This window comes from Eleginops maclovinus, chromosome 15 (genome assembly GCF_036324505.1).
Source record: "Eleginops maclovinus isolate JMC-PN-2008 ecotype Puerto Natales chromosome 15, JC_Emac_rtc_rv5, whole genome shotgun sequence".
Taxonomy (NCBI): Eukaryota; Metazoa; Chordata; class Actinopteri; order Perciformes; family Eleginopidae; genus Eleginops; species Eleginops maclovinus.
This window is the reverse complement of record NC_086363.1, coordinates 2,748,976-2,773,847: the sequence shown is the minus strand read 5'-3', so window position 1 is coordinate 2,773,847 and position 24,872 is coordinate 2,748,976. Positions and strand designations below refer to the sequence as shown.

Here is a 24,872-nt window from a genome sequence, read left to right as displayed (position 1 = left end):
TAAAAAAAACAAGTGGAAATCAAGAAACCCAGATCAGTGGCAGCCAATTAATGACTTGTAATTTCCATATTTTACAATCAAGCCTTAATTTCCCCATATGTTGCTCATCTAAAACACCACCCTTCTCCGGCGTGCTTTAATGAGGTGCTTACCACAATCATTACATTATAAACAGGAAATAAAGCCCAAACAAATAACAATTAATCGAATCACCCAGAGATCCCAGGGACTGCTTTCACAACACGTTGCGCTAGAAATATAGCACTAAAGGAAAATGACTAATCAACATCACACACACTGTAATTACTTCTACAGTAATCACCAGAAAAAAACCTCCTGAATACACACCCCACTCACGCTATTCTCCCATGTCATTTCATCACAATGCTCAGGGTGAAATGCTTATCATAAGGGAGATACTCAAAGGGACAGTTCACTCAAAATAAACAACATTATATATTTATTTTTCATTTACATGTAGTAATATTTATCAATTAATGTTTGTGTGAGTTGCAGAGTGTCTTCCTTCTCTCTTAATATTTTTCCAGGAATTAATTCATTATTGGACTTTCCCCCTTAAAATAATGCTTAATAAACTACTTATTGAGATGAATTATTCATTAAATGATCTATTTATACATCACTGTTGTTTTTAAGTTTATTTATCATGTTGTTTTTTCTTTTTATTGTTATTTTTTAAATACAATTGACGTATATATTTATTATAATAAAAAAATATACGAATATATATTATTACAACCATTTATTTTGGTATTTATTATTATTTTATTATATTTATATCCCATTTTCATATTTTGTTTCTCTATTATTTTTACATTTTTTTATTTATATAGATATTGAACTTTAAAAGAATATTTTATTTTATTTAATACCATTTATTCACGTATTCATTTCTCTCCTCTTACGCTCTCCTTTGCTCACAGTTATTCATACATTAATATATATTTTATTTAGCGCTGTTGTTACCTCCATTTACACAATATGCTTTCATTCTTGCACACAAACACAATCTGTTCCCATATTCACCTTTTCTTGTTTGTCTGTGTATTTTGTCACACCTTTGTCTTTGTCTGTTTGTTCTTTGTTGTACAGAAATAAATGAAAAGTGTTAACCTCCTAATGAGGAACATAAACATACTGTACCCTCATGAATTATGTAGCTACAGTGCGTCAGTATGCATTGCTACTGTATGTACCAGACAGTATGGATTCTGCACAGTACACACACACACACACATACACACACACACACACACACATACACACACTGCACCTCTGATTAAACAACTTCAGCAAAAGTACAGTTAATTTACACCGCTGGTTTCAGTAGCATCTTTTTTATTTGTAATGACACTTATATATAACTGATTATCTTACACATAATTAGGGATGCAACTAACAATGCTTTTTATTATCAGTTATTCAGCTGGTTACTTGTGTATTATGCTACACCTACATACTTGTGTATTATGCTACACCTACATACTTGTGTATTATGCTACACCTACATACTTGTGTATTATGCTACACCTACATACTTGTGTATTATGCTACACCTACATACTTGTGTATTATGCTACACCTACATACTTGTGTATTATGCTACACCTACATACTTGTGTATTATGCTACACCTACACACTTGTGTATTATGCTATACCTACATACTTGTGTATTATGCTACACCTACATACTTGTGTATTATGCTATACCTACATACTTGTGTATTATGCTATACCTACATACTTGTGTATTATGCTATACCTACATACTTGTGTATTATGCTACACCTACATACTTGTGTATTATGCTACACCTACATTGCAACACAGCAGCTTCTTCTGCACGCTGCCCTTTCTCGCGAACGCGCATGGACGTTCTGCGCGCTCCCGAGCTGCGCTGTTTGTTTGTGTTGAGAGATTTGGAAATGGCGGAGAGCAGAAACCAAAGCGATAACTTGGCGTTAAAAACGCGAGTGCACCGTCATTGAAACGCAGATACCACTCACAAGTGATTTTCGGACTTACTTACGGGTTTACCGATGGGATATACGTCGGACGAGGAGGAGGAAAAAGGGATATTTTCCAAGGTTTTGGATTTAGCGAGCTGTTAGCTGGCTAAGCTAACCGTTAGCTAGCTCCAAGTCGTGTGTGATTTTTAACTACGCAGGTTTGTCAACAACGTTAAATTGCTAACTTTTTACCCCCGGTTCGCAAAGATAGTCGGGAATCACAACATGATTTCGACAGCAAAATAATGCATGCAAGTGGATAACTAAAAAGTGAAAACATCTTTAAGTGAAGCCTGGTTTAGCTAAAGTTAGCTAACTGCATGGGAATTAATCATCCAGCGTGACAACTCACAACAGCAGAAAAGGATCTGTATTTACGAGGAGGAGGAAAAGGTAAGCTAACCTTAGTGGTGATAAGACTGTTGATTTCCTGAGCTGTCAAGTGCCTTCATATCATATCATCTGTTTGCATCACACACATTTCTTTATCACTAACATAATCAGTGTTTATTTCACTGCACAGGATTTAATATGACATTCTGTTCTTGTTTATGGGATTGCATTTCACATGTTTACAGACTCATGCAATTACATTCTCTGCAACATTGATCTTACTTGACATTTATACAGTTACTTCTCCTGAATTACTTGCAGACTGGCTTTGCAACTTAATCCTGCACTATTTAATTTCTACTCTTTTTGCTCTATTTTTATTTGTTTTATTGTCATATGTATTTATGATGCACTGGTGGAGGAGCCTGTGACTTAAGCTGTGCATTGCCATAACTAAACTGTAGCTACTTTGCTTTTGACAATACAGCCTTTGAATTAAATTGACTTGAAATCGGGCCTTTTAAATGCATGACAACATGTCACACCCACAAGGCACCAGCCCTCTGCAGAGGAGCCTCTATGCTGAGGGCCTCCACAACATGCCTGACTCATTGTTTATTTTTCCTGCTACATTTCCCCGACACCATCTTCTCTTAACGTGTGCAGTGCAAGCTGGGACATTTTGCTCCTTCGCCACCACCTGCATAGAAAACCCACCAGGCTGTTGCTTATGTAAGACAGTGGTGTGAACGGCCGCTAGGGGCGCTGCAGTTTATTATGATTTACCCGCCACTTGAGCCCTGAACGCAACATAACTTAAAGGACACATTGACCTCTTTGTAAAGGTGCAGAACAATCCACTGGTTATTCTTCATATACACACACCTTATGTACATTGTTAAAAACATGCAGTGATTCAGATGCAACAACATGCAGTTGGAGGACTTGTTAGGTTTTGAGTAATGGATCAAATTCACCTTAATTGACCTCCTTTTCTATTGCAAGTGTAACCCTTAATGTAAGATGTTGAATCCAGATGACAAAAATACGTACTAGTTTTCAACTAGAGCTGCAACTTATCAATTATTTCCATTATTTATTATTCTATAGATACATTTCTATGTGAAAACCACAATACTTTGGTCTGTAAAATATATAAAAAAGTTATTCCTGTCCATCCCAGTCTCAGAAAATCCAAGGTTATGTCTTTAAATGTCGTTTTTCTATCAGTCAAAAATACAAAGGTAATTCAGTTCAATTATAAACTTAAGAGATAAGCTGCAAAATTGCGCATTTGAGAAGCTAAGACTGCATGTTTTGCATGAAATATGCTAATAATAATGACTTGCACTCTTCTCTAAGTCGATGCAGACCTAGCTAACATTTAAAACTAAACATTTTGAGTAATTGAACTTTAAAAGATGGTTTATGCACAAATTAATTGAGATTTAATTGCATGAGAGGGAGTGAAATATTGCTCATTAAGTGTAAATGCTTACAGATGATTAGTAAATAACCTTGAATGGAAAAGAATTATGATTTCTCTGAAAAGTACTGTACCAATTTAGTTATGAAGATCATTTATGCATTACTTCCAAATGTTTGCCTCTGAAGGGCTGAAGGGTAACACAGAAATATTTCTAGACAGTTGTGTGAATGGTGGACATGTGAGAGAGGATTTCTGCCTTTGACACTTTGATAATCTGGCCACTAAAACACAACATCTGTTTAAATCTAAAGTTTCTTTGAAGCTTTTTCCTTTGCTGTATTTAGACTTGTGATGTAAGTAAGTGCAAAAACAACTGCAACAACAACTCAAAGCTATTTGACCTTATGTGGAGTTAAGTCGGGTCAGTTATATTTATATAACCGGGCAACTCTTCAGATGGATTTTTCTTTTTGAAATGATGTAAGTTTGGATAATGCCCAGACACACACCACTGCTATTGAACTGTATTTGATCCGTGCCAATTAGCATACCTTTTTTGTATTAAAAAAAAGTGATCATATCATGAGTCCTGTTTATCAGTTGTTATGCAAACTTGTGCGGATACTGTTTGCCAGATTACGCTCGATGATAGCAGTTAGTCTGTTTGTGTAGTAGTGTATGCAGACTTTGTGGTGTAGGCTGTGAAATCATTGAAGCTGGGCCTCTCTACGCTGAGATCTAGTCCAGATAAGAGCCAGGATATAGAGTTCAATGTAGGCCACAGTTATTCAGCTCAAAGTTTGCCAACCCTCCGAGTACAAGCTCATTGTAAACATCCTCACCATAATCATTCATTTCTTCTTCTGTCTTCAAAATAAAAGACCCAGTGTCATTCATTTTGTCTTGCGGCACATCAGACACACCAAACAATGCATGAAAACATATATGAATGATAAATGCGCTTTCAGATTTAACTGCAATGTGAAGAATAGATGAAGCCCCTTTTAACTAGATGTTGTCACGGCATGGGGATGAGCTGTAGCTACCTTCATCTCGTAAAAAGAGTCTGTGCATACTGATGAGGATGTGTGTTAAAAGCAATGGCATTTCATATATCGGCTCTAGACAAGCTCAACCTAAGGATGAGCGATGTTTGAGGGAAATTGTCTTCTTCTTCTTCTTCTTCTTCTTCTTCTTCTTCTTCTTCGGCTGAGCTGTCTGTCTTTATGGAGAATGAGCAGCCATTTTAGCACTACACACTGCTGCAGCCTGCCTGTCACTGCATTCTTCTGCTGGAGCTGGAGGAGCTTTCAATGCTGTTTCTTTTTTAAAAACCTCCCCCAGGACACCTGCAACCAAACTGTGAAAATGTCACCCTGATGCTTTTAGTGAAGGGCTAGAAAGGGCAGCAAAATATGGAGGACTTTTGTCTGGTGGTGGCAGATGGATCCGGGAGGCTTACCTGCTTTTTTGGGGGAAATTCTCGGGAGTTATAAATCAGCATCTTACTGTTTGTCTCTTTTTATACATTTTGCTAGTTGTCATCCTCGTTTGTCTCCATGAAATGAGGCCATATCTTGCGTTGCACGTGAATAAGGTTCAACATCTCCAGGATGATTTATTCAGCGAAGTGTTGGATGCCATGGCCTTGCCCCTACTTGGATGGCCTCATTGAAAGTTGTTTACCCTATTCTTAAGCATGAAGCCAAACTGAAGCTGCTGACATTTCCATTTTTAAGATCCAATTTGAGATCCCTGTCATCATTAAGAGAGCTTGTTTGGGAAGCTGAATCATTTACGTTGCTCGTGGATCCAAAAATAGTTTTATTGCCCCTACATTTCTGCCCCTTGGTGTAAATGGCTGCGACAACCAAAGACTGTTGGGAAAAAGGTGGCTGTTTGTCAATGAAAATGTTTATTATAAGAGGAATATTTAATGTGTATACTGAGATTAATCAAGCCTTGTTTGTGTGAACCTTTAAGTGACCATTTCTTAATAAGAAATCAAATAATTTTAAGGGATTGCTCGGGGACGACGTTTCGGTTTGACTTCCGTTTTTCCACAACTAATCAGTGGATTGCCATGAAATTTGGTATAGACATAAATGGCGCCCTGTGGAAACAACCTGAAGACTTTGGTGATCTTTTGACTTTTACTTTAGCACCACCTGTTGGTCAAAATGAATCACTTGTACCGATCCTGTAACGTATCTTAACCTCTACTTGGTTGATTGGCTTCAAAGTTCGTAAAGACATTCATGGTTCCCTCACGATGTAGCCTCATGACTTTGGTGACCCTCTCAGTATTCCTCTATAGTGCCTCCAGAGGGTTGACATTGTTGTTTATTTCTAATATCTCACAAAATATGGGATGGATTGCTATGAAGTTTGGCACAAACGTTCATGGGCACGACTTTAATCAGGTTTAATCATCAAATACCTAATCATATTTCCATTAGCTGCTTGGTGTGTTTGTTTGCATACTAACAAGGCACAAAAAGATGGTGAACATGGTAGACCGTATACGAGCTAAACATCATCAGCATTTTCCATGTGAGTATTTTAGCACGCTGTTGTTAGCCATTAGCTCAAAGGAAAGTCAGGTGTACAAAATAAGCTTCATTGATCGTAGAGTTGTTTATGCATAGCTTCTCTCTCAGAGCGATCACACCTGAGCTGTAAAGTAAATCTTGTGTTGTAATGAAAACAACAGCCTTTTGTATATGGCTTTAAAGTTTAGAAAGTCCCAGCATCAGTTCTTGAGACATCCCTATGCATACGTTTATGCGATCAGCTAATATTGGGTAACATATTAGCCCAGCTCCACCCAAAAACAGGGACATTTCATTCATGCCTTTACCCCTGCTGGCCCCTATACACACTTTCCATGTGCTAACTGATACAAAAACAACACAGATTAGGCATTAAATAAACGTTTACCTGCTTTTATATTTAATCTGTGCTACAATATAGGTGTTGGTCGGGCGGTGAGGCAAAAACAATGTGGACAGAGTTTACATTTGATCAACCAGCAGATTCTGCTCCTTAAGTTAGAGGTGTTCCTTCATTACCCTTATCTTTTTTAATTTGACTTTAACCCAGATGTGTTTCATGCCTAGATCCAGCATGCAGTGTGTGAGCATTGGTTTACATAGTCTTGGCAGGCCAGTGTTATCACAAATCAGAGCGTGCAGATGAGATAAACTGTGTACTAGAAGTGTTTATGATCATCCTTGATAATAGGTAGTTGTAGGTACTTGAGCTCTCGTTTCTGCAAAGCTGAAACTGGGACTTTGTCCCTTGACTCTGGCAATCTGAGTCAATGTGAGGCAGCAACACACATACATACATACATACATACATACATACATACATACATACATACATACATACATACATACATACATACATACATACATACATACATACATACTTAAACATGTGTACCCTCTTCAGCTGCAAGCAGAATGCGGGGAAGAAGAGAAAGAGCGGCGATGCTTTTGACTCCTCTCTGCTATCGGAGCCATGGCCTATATTCTATCCTTTAAAAAAAAGAAGAAAAGGCTTGTGCGGCAGACTGTGAGGAAATGTAGTGAAGAAGAAAGGTAAAGGTTGAAGAATGAGAGAAACAGAAAGGCCACGTACAGGAGGAAATTGATATGGCGAGCTAGAAAAGAGCAGCGAAAGGGCTTGTTTTGGCGTCGGGAGGGAGGGAGGGAGTAGAGCCCCAATGGCACAATTTATCCTGAACAAAGCCAGGCCACAGGATAGATGTTTTTGATGAATATATCCCAGATTTAAAAGGTTCTTTTACAGGTACATTATCCCCCTCTGGTGTGTCTGTTCCCAGAGAATGCTGTCAAGTGAGTTAGAGGAAGTTGTGGGTATCTCACCTTAGTCGTGAAGGGAAGAGGGTGTAGTGAACTTGTGGTTGTGTGAACACCTTTTCTGCAAAGTGGAGCATAAAGGTGTCGATGCACACGGGTCGGATAGTTCTAAAGTTTCTCTAAGAAGTTGTCGTGCAAGTCGCATTTTCTTTCTAGTAAAGAAATGTGCTTGACTACAGCGTCACTTTTTGGGTGTTTATGTGGCAACTCTTTCATTTTGAATTAGGGAGGGCTGGTTTGTACAACATAGGGTGAAAATGCTGCTATATCTTGTTTGTTTTTACGAGGAGGACGGAGTTTACAGCTCAGGTGAAGAAGACGAAGCCAGGAATTCATTTTGGATGAGGACATCCTTAACGACACAGCATTTAATATCACAGGAAGAAGGTGATTTAGATCCTGGTGCTATATTTAGGCTCCACACAGTGTGATGATACCCCAAAATGAATAACCCATCTCTTTAAAAATGGTCTTTACTCGATCAGTCATTGTTTTAAAAACCAATTAACAATCCTAAAGTGATTAACGAGGTCATGATACATGATTATCCTGCATTCTTGCTTCCTAATTATGCATGAGAGACATACATGAAAGGTGTTTGAATGCAGGTATTTATGAATATGATTATCTTCAGTTAGTTTTAGCATATGTTACACCTTTAATCTGTGTGTGGTTTATCACATGGTACAGCTTCACAGCCTCTACGTAGCATTCAGCTATTCCTTTTGAAGTTGATTTATCTTTGTATCACAATCTCCTCTTACATTGTATTAAATTAAATATATGTAAACTGACTCATCCATAACTCGTGGCAGGTGACAAGTTCAAGGTTTCAAGGTTTTATTGGTCATATGCACAGCGTATACAACGTATATGTTGGCAATGAAAATCTTATGTCCCATGCTCCTCCAACAACTCAACACAAGTTGCTCACAGTGTTAAAGCATCAGGCAGAAAGTGAGCGCCTATTTACTGGCAAACGTGGTGTATCCATACCAATCCCCCTTTCCTTTTTAATAAAGTGCCCACTTGTGACCTGCAGATGGCTCAGGACTGTAAGTCTTACTACAGAACAGCCTAAGCAACACTAAAATAGGGTTGACTGTAACCCCGTCTTCTATGTGTCATCGTGAGAAACCTCAGTGCTAATGAACACTGAGTGTGAGGGCTTGCTTTTCTTAGTAGTGAAAGCAGCCTGATTTAGTGCACAGCAGAAAGGCTGCAGAGCAGTACACCTATTGCATTGCTGACGTCTAGACTGTGGCTATCGACAGAGAGAAACAGAGCAAGGGGAACGGAAGTGCTCTTGTTTTGTGTGTAGTTTAAAGCTGGATGTAGGCCACTTTACGTACAGTGTTTTCGCACCAGAATCCTGCTTGTGGACATTTCCTGCTGGGAGGATTACGCTACACCCCCCCCCCCCAAACTACACTCTATATGAAGAGTTTTTCTCTGTGCCTGCCAAGTTCTTAATGGCTAAGATTTTCCGAGACTGTTTTTTTTAACTACCTAACCTGAATTGAACCTGAGAAGAAAACCCCACACATCACACGCACATCAGTTGTGAGAAAGCATGTGAATGCAGAGAGACTGTCATGTGAATTTAATGAAAGTGGCTTTTTCTGATGTCGGTCTGGTGTAAAGGTTCTGAATTCTTTACTCATTTTGCATTTAACAGAAATAACTTTGCACTGTTTATTATTGAGTCTCTTACTTTGGAAAGCCGTATACACTTGGCTTAATTCAACAGCATAAAGGTCAAGAGAGATGCTTCTTAGCCATACTGTTTGTCTCCAGATTAGCCCCCTAAACTAATATATAACTTAACGTATACCTGCTGAATATCAGCGTGAAAGCATGACAACAAATGTGGATTATGCATGAAAACGATTCACTATTGCAAGATCCTGAACCCTAAGGAGAGACGACGTTCACCTGTTCTGCAAGAGTTGGATTCCTCGTAAATCCCGCTGAAATGTAACTGTTCCCTGTTTCTAAACCTGTCATTTTATTGAGTTTGTTCGATGGAGGTAAAACAACATTTCATAAGTTTGAGTCAACAGTTCTCTCCATGGTTCTCTTCCGTAATTGACTAGTGATTCATTGCAATACTTTCCTCATTACCAGTGCCGATACTGAGCAGGTCTGGCATCTGTCAGAAATTATACTTCCAAATTAGATTAAGGGATGCATGGTTAACTTTAAACCGCTGTGGCTCACACGCATGTAGTGTCCACACATGGAGAAACCATGAAGGAGTGTAAGAGTTGGGACTTCTCTTTTGCCGTGTGGACAACCCGTGCAAAATACATTAGAAGTGGTTCAAGGATTTAGACCAGCATAGTCATCCCAAACAATAACATATTTAAGGATAGATGGGAAGCAAACCACGTAGAGATGAGGCCCTATTTTGCCTTTTGCATTAATTGCCCATAATCCTTGACGGTATTGACTTCGGTCCCGTTGAAAGAATGTCACCTGCAGCGTTTAAAGGAGCTTTAAGAGGATACACATGTTATTTGCAACCCGTTTTCATGCGAGACAGCCAGTGTGCAAGATCCTCAGATAAGTTGTTAAAGACCTCACTGGATGTGGTTGTGGCTGATCTGTTTTTATACAAAAATTCAAAAGTCAAAACATGTTTTTAGCTATAGGACGTCGATATCAGTTCATATCTGGATTCTTACCTGGTTTTCCTGCAGAGTAATTGACTACCAAAGCAACACTAGTGCTCTGTTTAGTGTAATTGCTTTCTCCACTGTGTGATTATATGTTGAGCACCTTTTATCACGTGTTTTTCTACGAATATGTTGACAGTTCTTCTATACAGATGTTAAACAGCTGATGTTAATGCTGGATTATATTCTACAGCCAGTTTCTTCTTGTAGTGTTTTGAGACTGGATCTAAAACATTTATTTGGAGTGCTGTAAGATTTGATGCACTGATTTACACAAGTGCTTTAAGTTAATAATTAAATAAGACCAGACCCCTGATTTGAGACACTCTGAATGACCCTTTTCTCACTTGCTTTTACACTCACTAGTCCACATTGTCACCCAGTCCTCGTACTTACTTACAAGCGTGGATAGATCAGGCAGAAATACTGTCGCTGCTCCAAAACAAGCCAGCTGAGCAGCTAAAGCCCAGACTGTGGCTTGTTAGACTCTGTGAAGGACAGATGGCGTTTCCTCTGAAACTTCAAGAAATCAGGGACGGTGTGAAAGGCATGCTGTGCCGTCTTTGATAAAATTGCACGACACTATCAAAGGAAAATACAGTTTAAGTGGTCAGGCTTTCCATGGCCAGTTGCCTTCCTGTGCAAGATGCACCACATCGTCTTTGAACGAGTGTCTCGGTTCTGGCAGCGACTTTGAAAAGATCCACTTAATATTTCTGTACGTTCAATATCAAAGACTTCCTGCATAAGTCCGTCCTTTAGCTGCATGTGTTGAAGGGGATGTAAGCTATTGAGACGATCGTGTTGATAGGGTGTTGTCAGTCCAAGACACTCTGGGCTATGAATTTAAGTATTGCATTGCACTTTCCTTTTAATTAATGCTTAATTAAACCCCTCATTTTCATCTAGTCTTCTTTATCATCACGCTCAGGGACGATTCGAAGATACCTGACAGATGATTTTGATCATTTGTGATTGTTTTTGTATCTCCTAGTAAAGAAACAGTAAACTGAGGAACAAATGATCTATATGTTTAGCGTCTTTTAATCAATCAATTTCAATACTTTATTAATCCAAGGTGGATATTAGGTTGCGTGACAGTACACTACACCACATATTATAGTATTTTAAAGTAATGCAAGTTCAGTTTTAACAATAGAAAGCTATTTCTGAAGAAGATTGTAAATGACAGATGATGAAAGGCTGGACCGCTGGCTTTAATTTAGAGGAAGAAGAAGCAGCAGAAGGAGTATCCATAGTTTGCAAAAATGGGGAATGGTTGGATTAAATCTAAAGCAGCCATACCTGGCATTTATGAGTTTTATTCTCTTGCAGGCTGATCCACAGGGATCTTCTTATCGCCCACTCCCCATCTCTCCATTATACTCGACAGAGTTTAAAATACAGTTATTCTCTCAAATCGCTGCAGAATTGCTCTGAGATTTTCCTGCTTGGGCCACAGTCAGACACTTATCTTAGTCGTGTAAACATTGACACAGAGCATGTTTTGAGATGCTTTTTTATACATATTTGGATGTAGGACTGGATGCTATCCAATTAGGAAGAAGAAGTATCTATACAGCTTTCTAGGTAGAAAGAAACCTAGAGTCTTCTGTGGTTGTGTTTGTTTACGAGGCAGTATGATAGGTGAAGCCATTGACGTTGACAGATTTTAATTTGTGTTCAGCGTGTCCCTCCCTGCTGTTTGGATAACTAGCCAGCTGTCTGCAGATGTCAGGCTGACGTCTTGTCAGGAGCAGATGAATCAGTGTGCTGTTTTTTCTTCTGTGCGTGTGTGTGTGTGTGTGTGTGTGTGCGTGTGCTGATTATTAAATGTGCTTCCCAGTTAAAGCATCTCACACTGACAGTCTGTTGATGAAGAAGATAACGTGCATATATATTTATTTAATATGCATAACAATGACAGCGTGCAGAGTGTAGCCAGCAGGTGGTTATTATTGAGTTTCCCTATAGCCTTATGTGGGTATGCGCTTTTTAAATAAAGGGTGTAAGGTAAATAAATAAATATGCCTCAGGTGAGCCTCACACAAAGAGCAAGTCAAGGTCCAATACTTCTTTAATAGAATCCTATTTGTAAAGATTGTGAATAGGGACAGATATTTACAGGAGCATTGAATACTTAGTAAAGTACAAGACTTTATAAAAGGTATGTTTACTGCGATGATGTTGAATAAACGCTGCAGAATTTGGGTGAAAAATAAACAAATTGAAATTACTTTTGACTGATTTTGCAATATTGATATGTTTCCCGATACAAGAGGGTTTTAAACATTCACGTTGTGGTTTCAAAATATATTTAAATGGTCATGGTTTGATGTCTTTTTAGGGGAATCTGAACCAAACTAAGGTTTTTATCCTGCAGAAAAAAGGATTTGTTGGCTGACGTGTTTCTGCAGAAGCACGATTCTCAATTCAGATATTTAGAAACTCTTCCAAATAATTGTGCAGCCATGTCATTACAGCACCATTCATACAATGCCGCCCCGTTCTAACATTACCAATTTTCTTCTGTCGTCCTCTTCCAGTCGGAGGCCAGCCGGCTCCTCCCTGCACCTGGGATGGTGCCATGTGACAGAGCGGCCGTGGAGCCATAACCCCTCCCCCCCACCCTACCAGCACCACTGCTCCATCACGTCCTCTCCACGCTGTGAGCCCACCTCTGACTCCCCCTTCCTCCCTTTATCCTCGCTCTGAGCCCTGGACGTGGCCGACCACAGCCTCACACATGACTCAGCCACTAGAGCCCTAGATCAAGTGAGTGGAGTATGTGTCTCTTTTCAAACCCTGGTCCATATAGCGTCTTCCATAACGCTTCGATTAACTGTGCAGGACTAGCTTCTTGTCCGTTAGAATGTATTGCATGTAATGTTAATAATGCAACACTTAATATTCCTACAAAACTCTTTTACTTTATCGACTGAAAAGTGTGTCTACTGAGATCCGTACTGAGGCTCCAGGCCATGTTTGTAGGATGGCGGTAGTAGAGGTGAACAGAGGTCAAATATTTAATATTCAGAGGAGTGAAAGCTAGACACAGGAGCTGGATATTTTGCTGTATTTATTTAGACATCAGGAGCCATACAACGTGTCCCTCGAAGAGTTTATCAATCAATCATTTATCTGATTAATCGTCAAGTCTACAAGCAGTGTGATGAAAAACTGGAAATGACTTTATTAAAATGAGTTGTTTTTATATCTACACTGCATAATCAAATGATTTGAAATCTTTCAAGAGAAAAGCTGTAAATCTACACATTTGAGAGTCTTGAAGCAGAAAAAAAGTGGTATTTTTCTTGACAAATGAGTCTATTATCTAAGTTGATGAACATTAATTGACTGCAGTTCAACAAATCAGTTAATTGCTTTTCTTGTCATCAGTCTTAGCAATCGTTTCCATAATGATAAATCCAAAATGCAGAAGTGAAGATAGATTAATTTGACCGACTAGAAGCAATTAAATCAGTGTGAGAAGATCCATTAAAAGACAACAGCGTAATAAATGTTCATTTGTTTTCATTTGAGGGATTTTGAATGCATGGTTTTGTTTAATTGTGTCTGTTATTCTTGCTTTACAAGAGCAGATTAAAAAGCCTCTAGGTGAGAAATAATTGGAAGTTTGTGAGCTTTTTTATTGTGGAAACAATCTGTCTAATGAAGTATTTCAGAGTCTCTAAATTGAGGGCCATTATTGCATGTCTCTGAACATCCCATCGTGTCTGAATCGACCCCCCGTGCAGTTTGTTGAGTTGAAATGAGGACACACACCCACGCTCACACTTGAAATCACACCAGTGGAGTTCAAATAAGGATGAATATTCATGATGAATTATCAGCCTGGCAGTGAGAGTGAAAATGCTCTGTGAAACATTTTGGAAGAGACACGTGACACCACACACTCAAGTGGATTTAGAAACCTGATTTTACTCATAAATTCTGGGTTTTTATCTTTATTTTTTTGGGTTTCACAAGAGATAATTCCCCCTCTTATGCATAAACATATATTTTCACATGGAGGTCATGCATATTGAATAACTTAATAGGAACATTTTCTTTGTGTCTTATACTAGAGCTCACATTAACCTACAACATGTGCAGCCTCCACCGTACTCGACTTGTTCTATACACTAAGGAGTGTGTGTTTAGTGTGTGTGTGTGGAGCTGAGTGCAGTCAAAGGGTATTTCTTTCTCTCGGTAAACATCCTGGTGGGACACAGATGGTGGGAAACAATGGGCTGGATCTTAGCAGAGTTTTTTATTTGACAAGCAGGGACTATTTAAGTGCCACACACCAATGTTTTTGCATGTTTATAAATCATACATACCCTCACTCGCCCCCCGGGACCGTCTTACATAATGTGCCTTTGCCTCTTCTGGTTCCTGTTTATGTCACAGAAGGAACATCTACTTGGGCAGAGTCAGAGGTAATCTATTACAGATTGGATATGTTAAAGAAGATTTGGCCACAGACTCATTTATATTTCCTTAAATGCCAAATAATCAAAGGTTCCATCTTCTCAAATGTCCACAATAGATTTGTTTTACTGAAAAGAATATACTTTTTGGAAATGACTCATTTGGACAATGCCAAAAGCCAATGTTTCAGCCTCCTGTATGTGCTGCTTTTCATGCCTTATGATTAAAAATATTCCCCTATTTTAATATTAATGGTTGGACTACAGTTTAAGGATGTCAACGGAATTGCAAAGGTACTTTTTCGTTGTTTTTCAGACATTTTTTATTAAACAAACAATCAATTAATCAACATAGCATATTAAGCAATACTTCTACAGTGTAGCCCTAAATGTGATGGTATTTTCCACATTTTCTGCATGCGTAAATCAATAAATGACAGGTGAATAGATAGTAAAAGTGTTCGTTGCAGTCCGACTCCTGCTTGTCTTTGTCCATGTCATTGCGTGCAAACTTAAAGTTAGTCAGCTGTAAATATTAACATAACAGACACGCTGAGGTGATGCAGATGTAAAACCATTAAAGTGACTAACAGCTGTTTGAGAGGCTGTTGACGTGAGAGCGCTGAGGTGCTTTCACGATGTTCCCCGGTGGATGAGGTGTTTATTTAATTAAGGTTAATTGGTTTGTTTGTTTGGTTGTTGTTGGTTTGGTAGTGTAGTTTATCAGATTAGAGGGGATTATAGGGATTATTAGAGCGAAACCTTTCTGCAGAGATGTGTGTGTGTGTGTGTGTGTGTGTGTGTGTGTGTGTGTGTGTGTGTGTGTGTGTGTGTTCAAATAACATACATCTCTTGGTGTCACTTGTATGTTCTAGCCGTGTGGTTTTTTTTTTAAAGCTTGCAATACAAAGACGTGGGATATGTAACTCCCATCTCTGCTGTCCTGATTTTCCAAGAAGAGCAGTTTTAATCATTTAGAACTGTCTGCATTTTAACTTCATGTGAACCCAGTTTTTTTACATACAAACTCTAAACAAACCCAGTTACAAGCAAGCCCTCTGCAGATGCAGTGAGATTCATTCCCTATGCATGCAGAAAACTCACAAATCATCTGAGGGAGAAATGTTGCAGCTTTCTCTAAAACAAAGCAAAATAAATCTGTTTAAACTGAAGGATGGGAGCATTTTCAGACATTGTATTGGTGCTTTTTTGCAAATGACCTGCTATGAATGTGGTAAGAAACGTCATTGAGAATATTTAATAAAGAAAATGTGCTCATTTTAAGATTTGTGCAGAAACACTTAGGGACTTAATTCATGCAAGTTGAATTCATTTAGTTGTATGACAATATCTTTGTTATTTTCAGTGATTAATTATGATAATCTGACCCTAAATTTGACTTTATATGGATGCAACGTGCTGACACAATAGAAGAAATATCCCCAGCAGGACGAGCGTGCTGCTTCAACACAAACAGGGATAGTTCCCTCTTATCATGCATGATGTTGCAGGTCCATAAGTTTCATGCAACACGTATACATATAATCCAGGAGTCAGTGGGTGCACTGATCCTCTGGAGCTGTATATATTGTCTCCGTCCTGTCCTATATAAAGAGGGAGGGCCTCAGCAGCAGTGACTGAGCAGCTTCTGATGGGCCGTACCAAGTCAGTGCAGCAGAGAGGGGGGGCAGGGCTGTGTGCACGAGCGGCGTGGCGATCTCGTGAAGGAGATTAGTTGTTGTTTTTCCTTTGTTGGAATGAAACACTAATGCAAGTACAGCGTGCACTTGCATGTCTGTATTAAACGGGGTGATACAGCATTAAAACGGTTGCTTGACTGTAAATAAAATCAATATTAATGCTAGAAAATAATAAAAACATAAACATTATGTGTTTGTTTGATTTTTACTTTCTTTCCTGTTGAATTTAAATTAAATTAAGGTTTTTTTCTGATGCTCCGCTGCTCTGACACATAACTGAATTGAACATAACTGGAACAATTTAAATGTAATGTATTATTTTAATAAATATATCATAAAATGTTTTAAAAAATCTAAAAAACTCCTTAGAATTTATACCATGTATGTGTCCATCTGTACCGATACATGACCGCTGGGAGATGGACCTTAAAGTATGGCACATTCCTCCAAGGTTCTCCAAAATGATATATATATTTAAAGAAGCCCAAACAGAGAAAATGGAAGGAAGTGAAAGTGTGTTTATACATTAGGGAGCTCACACTACTAATAAAGATAATCAACGTTACGTCTGTCCCGTTTTTCCTCCCTTGCCTGGTAATCCTCCTCCCTTACTCCCTTCTCTCTACATGGTGGTCTCTTCCTCACTCCCCCCCCCACCCCGCCCTCTGCGAGCCATACATTAAGGGTGTGTGTGTGCACGTGTGGAATGAGAAACTGAAGGCGGAGAAAAGACAAACGTACAGATATTTGGATGCCAGGCGGTTGTTATGGAGAGCCAGTGGAGGAATTGGGCTTCCTCGTCTTTTACCTCTTCTGAGAATGAAGGCTCGGTCCTCCACCGTACGTCACATAGAGTAGGTGGGGGGGGTGGGGGGTGCTATTTATGTGTAGTAGAAATGTGTTAATTATGGATGTAATGATGGTTGAAAGGATGTTTTTTTCTCACTTCTGTACTTGATTGCTAATTAAATGAGACGTGTTGTTTATGTTTGTTGTGTTTATGTGGTTATAGTGTGTAAATGTGAGGCTGACTGTTTGTGTAGACCCCTGAAAAATAGTGAAAGTAAGAAACATGAGGCTGACCTGGTCTACAGGTGTGTGTGTGTGTGTGTGTGTGTGTGTGTGTGTGTGTGTGTGTGTGTGTGTGTGTGTGTGTGTGTGTGTGTGTGTGTGTGTGTGTGTGTGTGTGTGTGTGTGTGTGTGTGTGTGTGTGTGTGTGTGTGTGTGTGTGTGTGTGTGTGTGTGTGTGGAGGTGTGTTTCATTTAACATGATGAAATCACTTTGTAACACTCGCATTTCTATTGGCTAGCGCTCCAACACATTGTACATGATAGGCTAAAGGGGCGGGACATCTCTTAAGAGGTTGACCAATCACTACAGAGCTTGGCCAGCTAACCAATCAGAGCAGACTGGGCTCTGGTTTCAGACAGAGGGTGAAAAGAGGTGCTGCAGCACAGGCAGGATGAGAAACATAAAGAGCTTTTTGAACATTAAAGGCTCAGTAGAGACACTTAATACGGATAGCAACCTGGAAATGTGCAGAAGATGTCCTCTTTAATCCATGTTTGATGAGCTCCAGCTGCAGACGGTTCACATTATAAGCATTGGTTTGTATTTTGTGATTCATTGCACTGCAGGACTCCTACTATTACTCACTTTAGTGTATGATCTTAGTTTCTGATATACCATTGTTGGAAGGATGTATGACTTGCCGGGATCGTAAATACTCTCCATGTGGGAGGAAGTGTTTTTCATGAAACATAATCTCAATGGAGGGCAACAAGAGAACCCCAGAAATATAATGACGGCTGTTGAAAGGCTCGTTGTGCTTGAGTTTATCGAGCGTACTTAATCCATCTAGGTTTCCTTCCATGCGTATAGGAGCACAGATTGTTCGGCATGTTTTCACAGCATGAACCCGCAGTGAGAGCGTGAGTTTGGACTTATAAATAAAATATAGGGTCAGTGCAGTTCCTGGTGCATCATGAAAAAGAACCAGTGTGTGTTATTCTCCCTTCCATCAATAAACGGATCCTGTGTTGACGGAAATACACAGGCCTGATTAGGAGTCGTCAACATGATAAATGAGCAGCGTTATAATGGCAAGGTCACTCTGGAAACTTACAGCCGCTCTCCTACTGCTGTCATTTGACTTTTGAGCTGTAAAAATAATTAGAAAGTCCAGAAAATGACTAAGCAAAGGTTCCCATGTATCCTTAAAAAGGCAGGAAAGGCAATACATACATTAAATCTACGAGTCGGGCCTTATTTGGTGTTAGAATGTGGTGAATCTAGCTTTCACATATGTGAAAATGACAAGACATGGACTGAAGGATTTGATTAACAGTCTTCTGACTTTGCAGGATTCAGTATCACGGCTTGATTGTCTCATGCCGGTAGCTACAGTGGAGATATGGCAATGAAAAACTTAAGTCCCACGCTCCTCCAACAATGCAGCATGAATATATATATGAGGTAAAACAAATACAAGTCTAACAAAATAGAAGTAAACTCTCCTGATTTGAAGACTTGCATGTGTTTAGAGTCTAGATATTTAAGTATATTATTACAATATGCCGTATTTAATTTAATTCCACTGTCCATTGTTAACTTCCTGTACTCTGGCGTGCATCTAGCTGTCTTATTTATGGATTTTACTTGCAGTATTGTGTCGTGTTTTCCGTCCCTTTGCACTATTTGTTGGTCTTAAACGTATTGTATGCTGCATTGTTGGAGGAGCCTCAGGTTTTCTTTGCCAACATCTACACTGTAGCTGTTGTGCTTGTGACAGTAAAGCCTTTGAATGCTCTGAAACTTGAATCACATGCTCACCCACTTCTAAGAAATATGTCTATCTACATCTGCTAATGACACGACCATAAATGAGTCGACCTGTTGCTTGTTTTGATGGATTTCTCTCTAATAATTGGACGTACTTACAGTTCCAGCTGTTAACTTTAGCACACGCTGAACTCGGCACGCAGACACCGGGCTAATTTGTGTTTCCATTAGTGTGTAGCGGGGCTCTGATTTCTCCCTGTGCTGTGAGTTCACTGCATGAGGAAGGCGGAGGAGGACAGAGGGGGTTATTTGAGGTGAAATGTAAACACGGCTAGTCAGGAAGGATTAGCGTCCTGCGAGCAGCGCGGCCCCGCGGCGGCACCCAGCACTCCCACAATGACTGCTGTGCTTTTTGCCAGTGGATATAACAGGCTTTGTGTGGCTCTAGTTAGTTTGCATATCATTGATTTACAGATTTCCACATCATTTAAATAGTAAGAGTCCTGATGTGTGCAGTTCAACAGAATAAATCAAAGGCTTTCTGATTATTATCCTCCCTAAAACTCAGTCAGTAATTCATTCACAAACAGGTGAGTTATAACACCTGTCAGCCTCTGCAGTTTGCTAAACATGACAGGCTTTATTTTAATCCTGTTTTTGTTTGTGTGCATCTGGTTTAATGAGAGGCTTCTAAATTAAATTTGCGATGCCATTTAAAGCTTGTTGTTTTTTTAATATCGGGGCTTAATGAGTCGCTCGTGTGCTGCATCAAACGTTGCAGCATTTCCTGTTTCCATGGTTACTTAGAACAGAGAAGAGGTGCATTAGGATGAATTTCAGAGACTCAATATTAGTGAGGCTTGAATAAAATACTGCAATCCACACACTACAATAAAGATATAGAGTTAAATCAGCTCCAACAAGAGGAGGACTGTGGCAGAGCTGCAGACTGTGTGCATTGAAATACCAAACTTAATTTAAATGTCATGCCGATATATAAATACATCGTAATGTTAAGTAAATAATGTGGTTTGACATTAATAACTAATCCGCTTTACTTTTGATTTATTAAAGATTTCATATTCATTTTAAGGCAGATTTCTTTAGACCAATATATATGGTGGTGGGGCTTGGCCTGGGAACTGGAAGGTCACCAGTTCAAGTCCCCGAAAGACCAAGTGCCACCGTGGTGTGTCCCTGAGCAAGACACTGGTTACCTACACTGCTCCCCGGGCGCCGTACATAATGGCAGCCCACTGCTCCTAACACTAGGATGGGTCAAATGCAGAGACCGCATTTCGTTGTCCTAGTACTTGTACTCTGTGCAATGACAATAAAGTTGAATCTTCATCTTCATATTCATATATGTTTTGCACTTCAACTATTTTAATAAATATATAGATCATAAAGTGTACAATAAGAATACAAAGCAATTCATATTAGTATTTAAAATGTGTACTGTAACAGTGACTCTGAAGTTATTAGTGTACTTCTACAGAAAATGATAACTTCATTTATTTAAACAGCCAGTAAAAAACACACATTTCTAAATTGTGAATAATTATTATTATTTATATCAGTGCTTATTTGTTGCTGCAGCTATTTTTCTAAAGTGTGTTTGTTCATCTATTTTCACATTTAAAAAATGTATATAATTTCCAGGGAATCCCGAATTTATCTCTCCTTTTTGTGGTGTGAATTTGTGACGGTGTTTGTGCCAGTAAAAGCTGTTGCATAATTGTGTGTGCAAACCACCCCCTATCATTAAAGGTATCCAAATAATAATGACTATATATGATATGTTGGCCACTGCAGGTTTTAGTAGAAGCTGCACGAAACCTGCCTGAAAACATAACATTTTTATGCTTCATAAGTTCTGTTGTTGACCTTTCCTCTCTTTGCCGTGTGTTCCTCCTCTGCAGGTCAGTTAAAGCTGAAAATGAGTGCAGTAGGGGAGAACCCCCTGGACCCTGCCACGCCAGAGTCACGCAAGAGGAAGGGCTCACCATGCGACACGTCGGGGCAAAGGTACCGACCCGGCCGTGTGTTTCTGTTCTGTGTGTAACGTTACGCTACCAGCATTGCATAACCAGGCAAAACAACAAGCCGTATAAGCTCCTACTCGATCAGCTGCAGAGTTTGGACCCTGGTTTGAGGTTAGGGTTAATGAATGCAGTCAGTGTGTGTGTGAGTGTGTGTCCATACAGCCCGGTAGCTGATGTAACAGCCCAGCTAGCCTTTCTGCAGCAAACATGCACACACAGCTTCAGACCTGCGCTTTCACACGCCTGTGTGTTCTGGCCCGCCAATGCACTGACCTACTTTTGCTGTCGCACACACACTCCCATACACACATTCCTGTTCCTCATGTTTACCACATACCTTACTGTAACTCGTCAGTTTGAGAGTGTAACGTTGACACTGAAGAAGAAGTCTGACTCAAATCAAAAGCAGGTTTCTTTATGTTTTGTCTCTGTCTTGTTAACATATTTCAGAAAGACATTACAGGCAGCTGGGTGAAAAAAACACTGCACATTGTAAGGTTAAAGTGTCCAACTCTGGGGATTCAAACCACCTGTTGTTTGAAAAAGGAAACAAAGGGTTGTGATCAGATGTTTAATCTCTGATTTATTTTAGTTTACATTAGAGAACTTAATGTTAAAGTGGAATCACACCTCTCCTCCTCTGTGTTACTGACGGAAAAAACGACTGTGTGTGTGTGTGTGTGTGTGTGTGTGTGTGTGTGTGTGTGTGTGTGTGTGTGTGTGTGTGTGTGTGTGTGTGTGTGTGTGTGTTTTATCCACGCAGTGTGGAGAAGCGGAGGCGGGAGCTGGAGTGTCGCTACATCGAGGAGCTGGCGGAGCTGCTGTCGTCCAACATGAGCGACATTGCCAGCCTCAGCGTCAAGCCCGACAAGTGCCACATCCTCAAGAGCACCGTGGACCAAATCCAGCAGATGAAGAGGCGTGAGCTGGGTGAGGACACACACACACACACACACACACACACACACACACACACACACACACACACACACACACACAGGCCGACCTCAGCTTCTCAGCGTCTTCAATTTTGTTTCCTGAACTTGCTAAACTCTCAGAGAGTAAGAGATGTTATAAATTGCTTTTTTCGGGGGATAAGTAGGTAGTGATAATACAGGAAGTTTCCACGTCTGTGTATTCAGTTTCCTGATGTGTGTTTCCTTCCCCCTGACAGAGAAAGCAGCCCTTCTGTCTCCAGATGATGAGGTGCAGAAGAGCGACATCTCCTCCAGTAGCCAGGGGTTGGTGGAGAAAGAGGCCCTGGGGCCCATGCTGCTAGAGGTGAACATCACGTACACAATCGCACGTTTCCTCCTCCGCTTGCACAATCTGGTTTCCTTATCCACCTCTTTGTCTCCCCCTCCAGGCCCTCGATGGGTTTTTCTTCGTCGTGAACCGGGAGGGCCGCATCGTCTTTGTGTCGGAGAACGTGACGAGCTACCTCGGATACGCGCAGGGGGAGCTGATGACCTCCAGCGTCTACAGCATCCTCCACGTGGGAGACCACAATGAATTTGTTCGCAATCTGCTGCCCAAAAGCCTGGGTGAGTGAGCTGGGCCGGCTCTCTTATGCTTTATATGCCGGTAGTTGTTACTGGTGGAAAATACTGTAGCTAAAGACTTGATGAGCAAGGAAGAAAGGCAGTGACAGACCGTGGAAATCTGAAATAAGCATAGTTTATAAAAGCTGCACAATGTGCTAAAAGAGAGAATGTCAGATTAGTGATGGTGTGTGTGTGTGTGTGTGTGTGTGTGTGTGTGTGTGTGTGTGTGTGTGTGTGTGTGTGTGTGTGTGTGTGTGTGTGTGTGTGTGTGTGTGTGTGTGTGTGTGTGTGTGTGTGTGTGTGTGTGTGTGTGTGTGTGTGTGTGTGTGTGTGTGTGTGTGTGTGTGTGTGTGTGCGCGCGCAGTGAACGGTGTGCCGTGGCCGCAGGACTCTGGCCGGAGGAACAGCCACACCTTTAACTGTCGCATGCTGAAGAGGCCTCCGGACGAGCTGGACGCAGAGAACCCGGAGGCTCGGCAGCAGTACGAGATCATGCAGTGCTTCACCGTGTCACAACCACGGAGCATGCAGGAGGAGGGAGAGGGTACACACACACACACACACACACTCACACACACACACACACACACACACACACACACACACACACACACACACACTCATCACTTGTGTCCTCTCTTTCCTCAGACCTGCAGAGCTGCCTCATATGTATTGCCTGCCGAATTCCTCGCGCCCAGCCTTTCAGCACTGAGTCCTTCATCACGAAGCAGGACCCCACAGGTAACACACACACGCATGCACACACTCTTACACACATAACTCAGGATTCCCAAGAGTCATTTTACCGCTGGAATACAGAGCTGAATGAACCGTACTTATGTAAGACTTGACCCATTTATTTTGTTATGGTATTTAGATTTGATTTTAAATATATATAAAAGAAAAGGCTATTTAAACGCCTTTTAGGACATTTTTGAATTGGTCTTTATTTTGTCAGCTTGTATTTCAATGGTCTTGTAGTCCTGTGTCAAATGTCTTTCTTACTTCCACCCTCATTGTGTTTTCTAAGCCAACATTTAGATGATTTAAAACAAAAGGACAGACAAGAATTGCCATGTACATTTACACATACAGGGAATTTGATTTAGGGTCTCCCAGTGCGAAACACAAACAACATAACAAAATAAGTTGCAGAAGCAGGTCAAAAATATAAAGATATTAAAAAGAAGTATTCTGAAGAGACTATTTAGCATTAAAAAGAAAGTGTTTGAAACATGTAACTATTTCTAGTGTCTAGTTCTGGTCTATCCAAAACAGTAAGCATGTGCTGAGTGTGTGCTGCCACTGTAGTCCTGAAAGGCTGCATGCATCACTGGGAATGAAACTGCTTATTGGGAAAAAACCAGTCCATAAAAATGCATCTCCTCTTTCCTGTCAAGTGAAATTACGAGAGATTGTAGTAAAGTAGTTTTAGTGACATCATCATTCTTTAGTGTCTTACTGTATATCACTTTTTCAAAGGGGTCACAGTGTTGACCCTGATTACGTGAAGGGTATGTTAAATGTTGGAAAGTGTGTATACTGACCGAGTGTGTGTGTTGTGTGCGCTCCTTTAGGAAAGATCATCTCCATAGAAACCAGTGCTTTGCGAGCGACCGGCCGTCCGGGTTGGGAGGACCTGGTCAGGAAGTGCATCTACGCTTTCTTTCAGCCGCAGGGCAAAGAGTCCTCCCACGCCAAGAAGCTGCTGCATGAGGGTGAGTGGCGAGCAGCCATCGATCGTCCAACTGTACTCCCAGAAAATCATTTACACACTCTGACTGCTTTACCAGAGCTCAGCAACTACTTGTGTACCACCATAACAGATCGATTTAAATACTACTGTTCAATAACTTCTCATACCTGCAGGAGAAGCCAGTTAGATTCTGCAAAACCTGTAGAGATAGTGTGATGAATATGAAGATTTATCTAGAGGAAAACATGGAAAATATTCTAAATGCAAGAGGAATAAAGTTCAGTTCAGTTCTCTTGATACTATCTATGACTTT

At 40.2% G+C, this 24,872-nt stretch overlaps 1 protein-coding gene across 2 annotated transcripts in view; it reads left to right on the top strand.

The window, feature by feature from the left end:
* Positions 1–1,948: 1,948 nt before the first annotated feature.
* ncoa1 (nuclear receptor coactivator 1) overlaps positions 1,949–24,872 on the top strand; it is a 42,278-nt gene continuing 19,354 nt past the window's right edge. For both annotated transcript variants that reach the window (XM_063901989.1, XM_063901988.1), the window contains exons 1-9: positions 1,949–2,425; positions 12,906–13,134; positions 21,197–21,302; positions 22,083–22,249; positions 22,494–22,600; positions 22,686–22,863; positions 23,228–23,407; positions 23,512–23,604; positions 24,441–24,581. In XM_063901989.1, the coding sequence (XP_063758059.1) occupies positions 21,214–21,302; positions 22,083–22,249; positions 22,494–22,600; positions 22,686–22,863; positions 23,228–23,407; positions 23,512–23,604; positions 24,441–24,581 (955 nt within the window). In that variant the 5' untranslated portion in view covers positions 1,949–2,425; positions 12,906–13,134; positions 21,197–21,213. The remainder of the gene's footprint in view (positions 2,426–12,905; positions 13,135–21,196; positions 21,303–22,082; positions 22,250–22,493; positions 22,601–22,685; positions 22,864–23,227; positions 23,408–23,511; positions 23,605–24,440; positions 24,582–24,872) is intronic.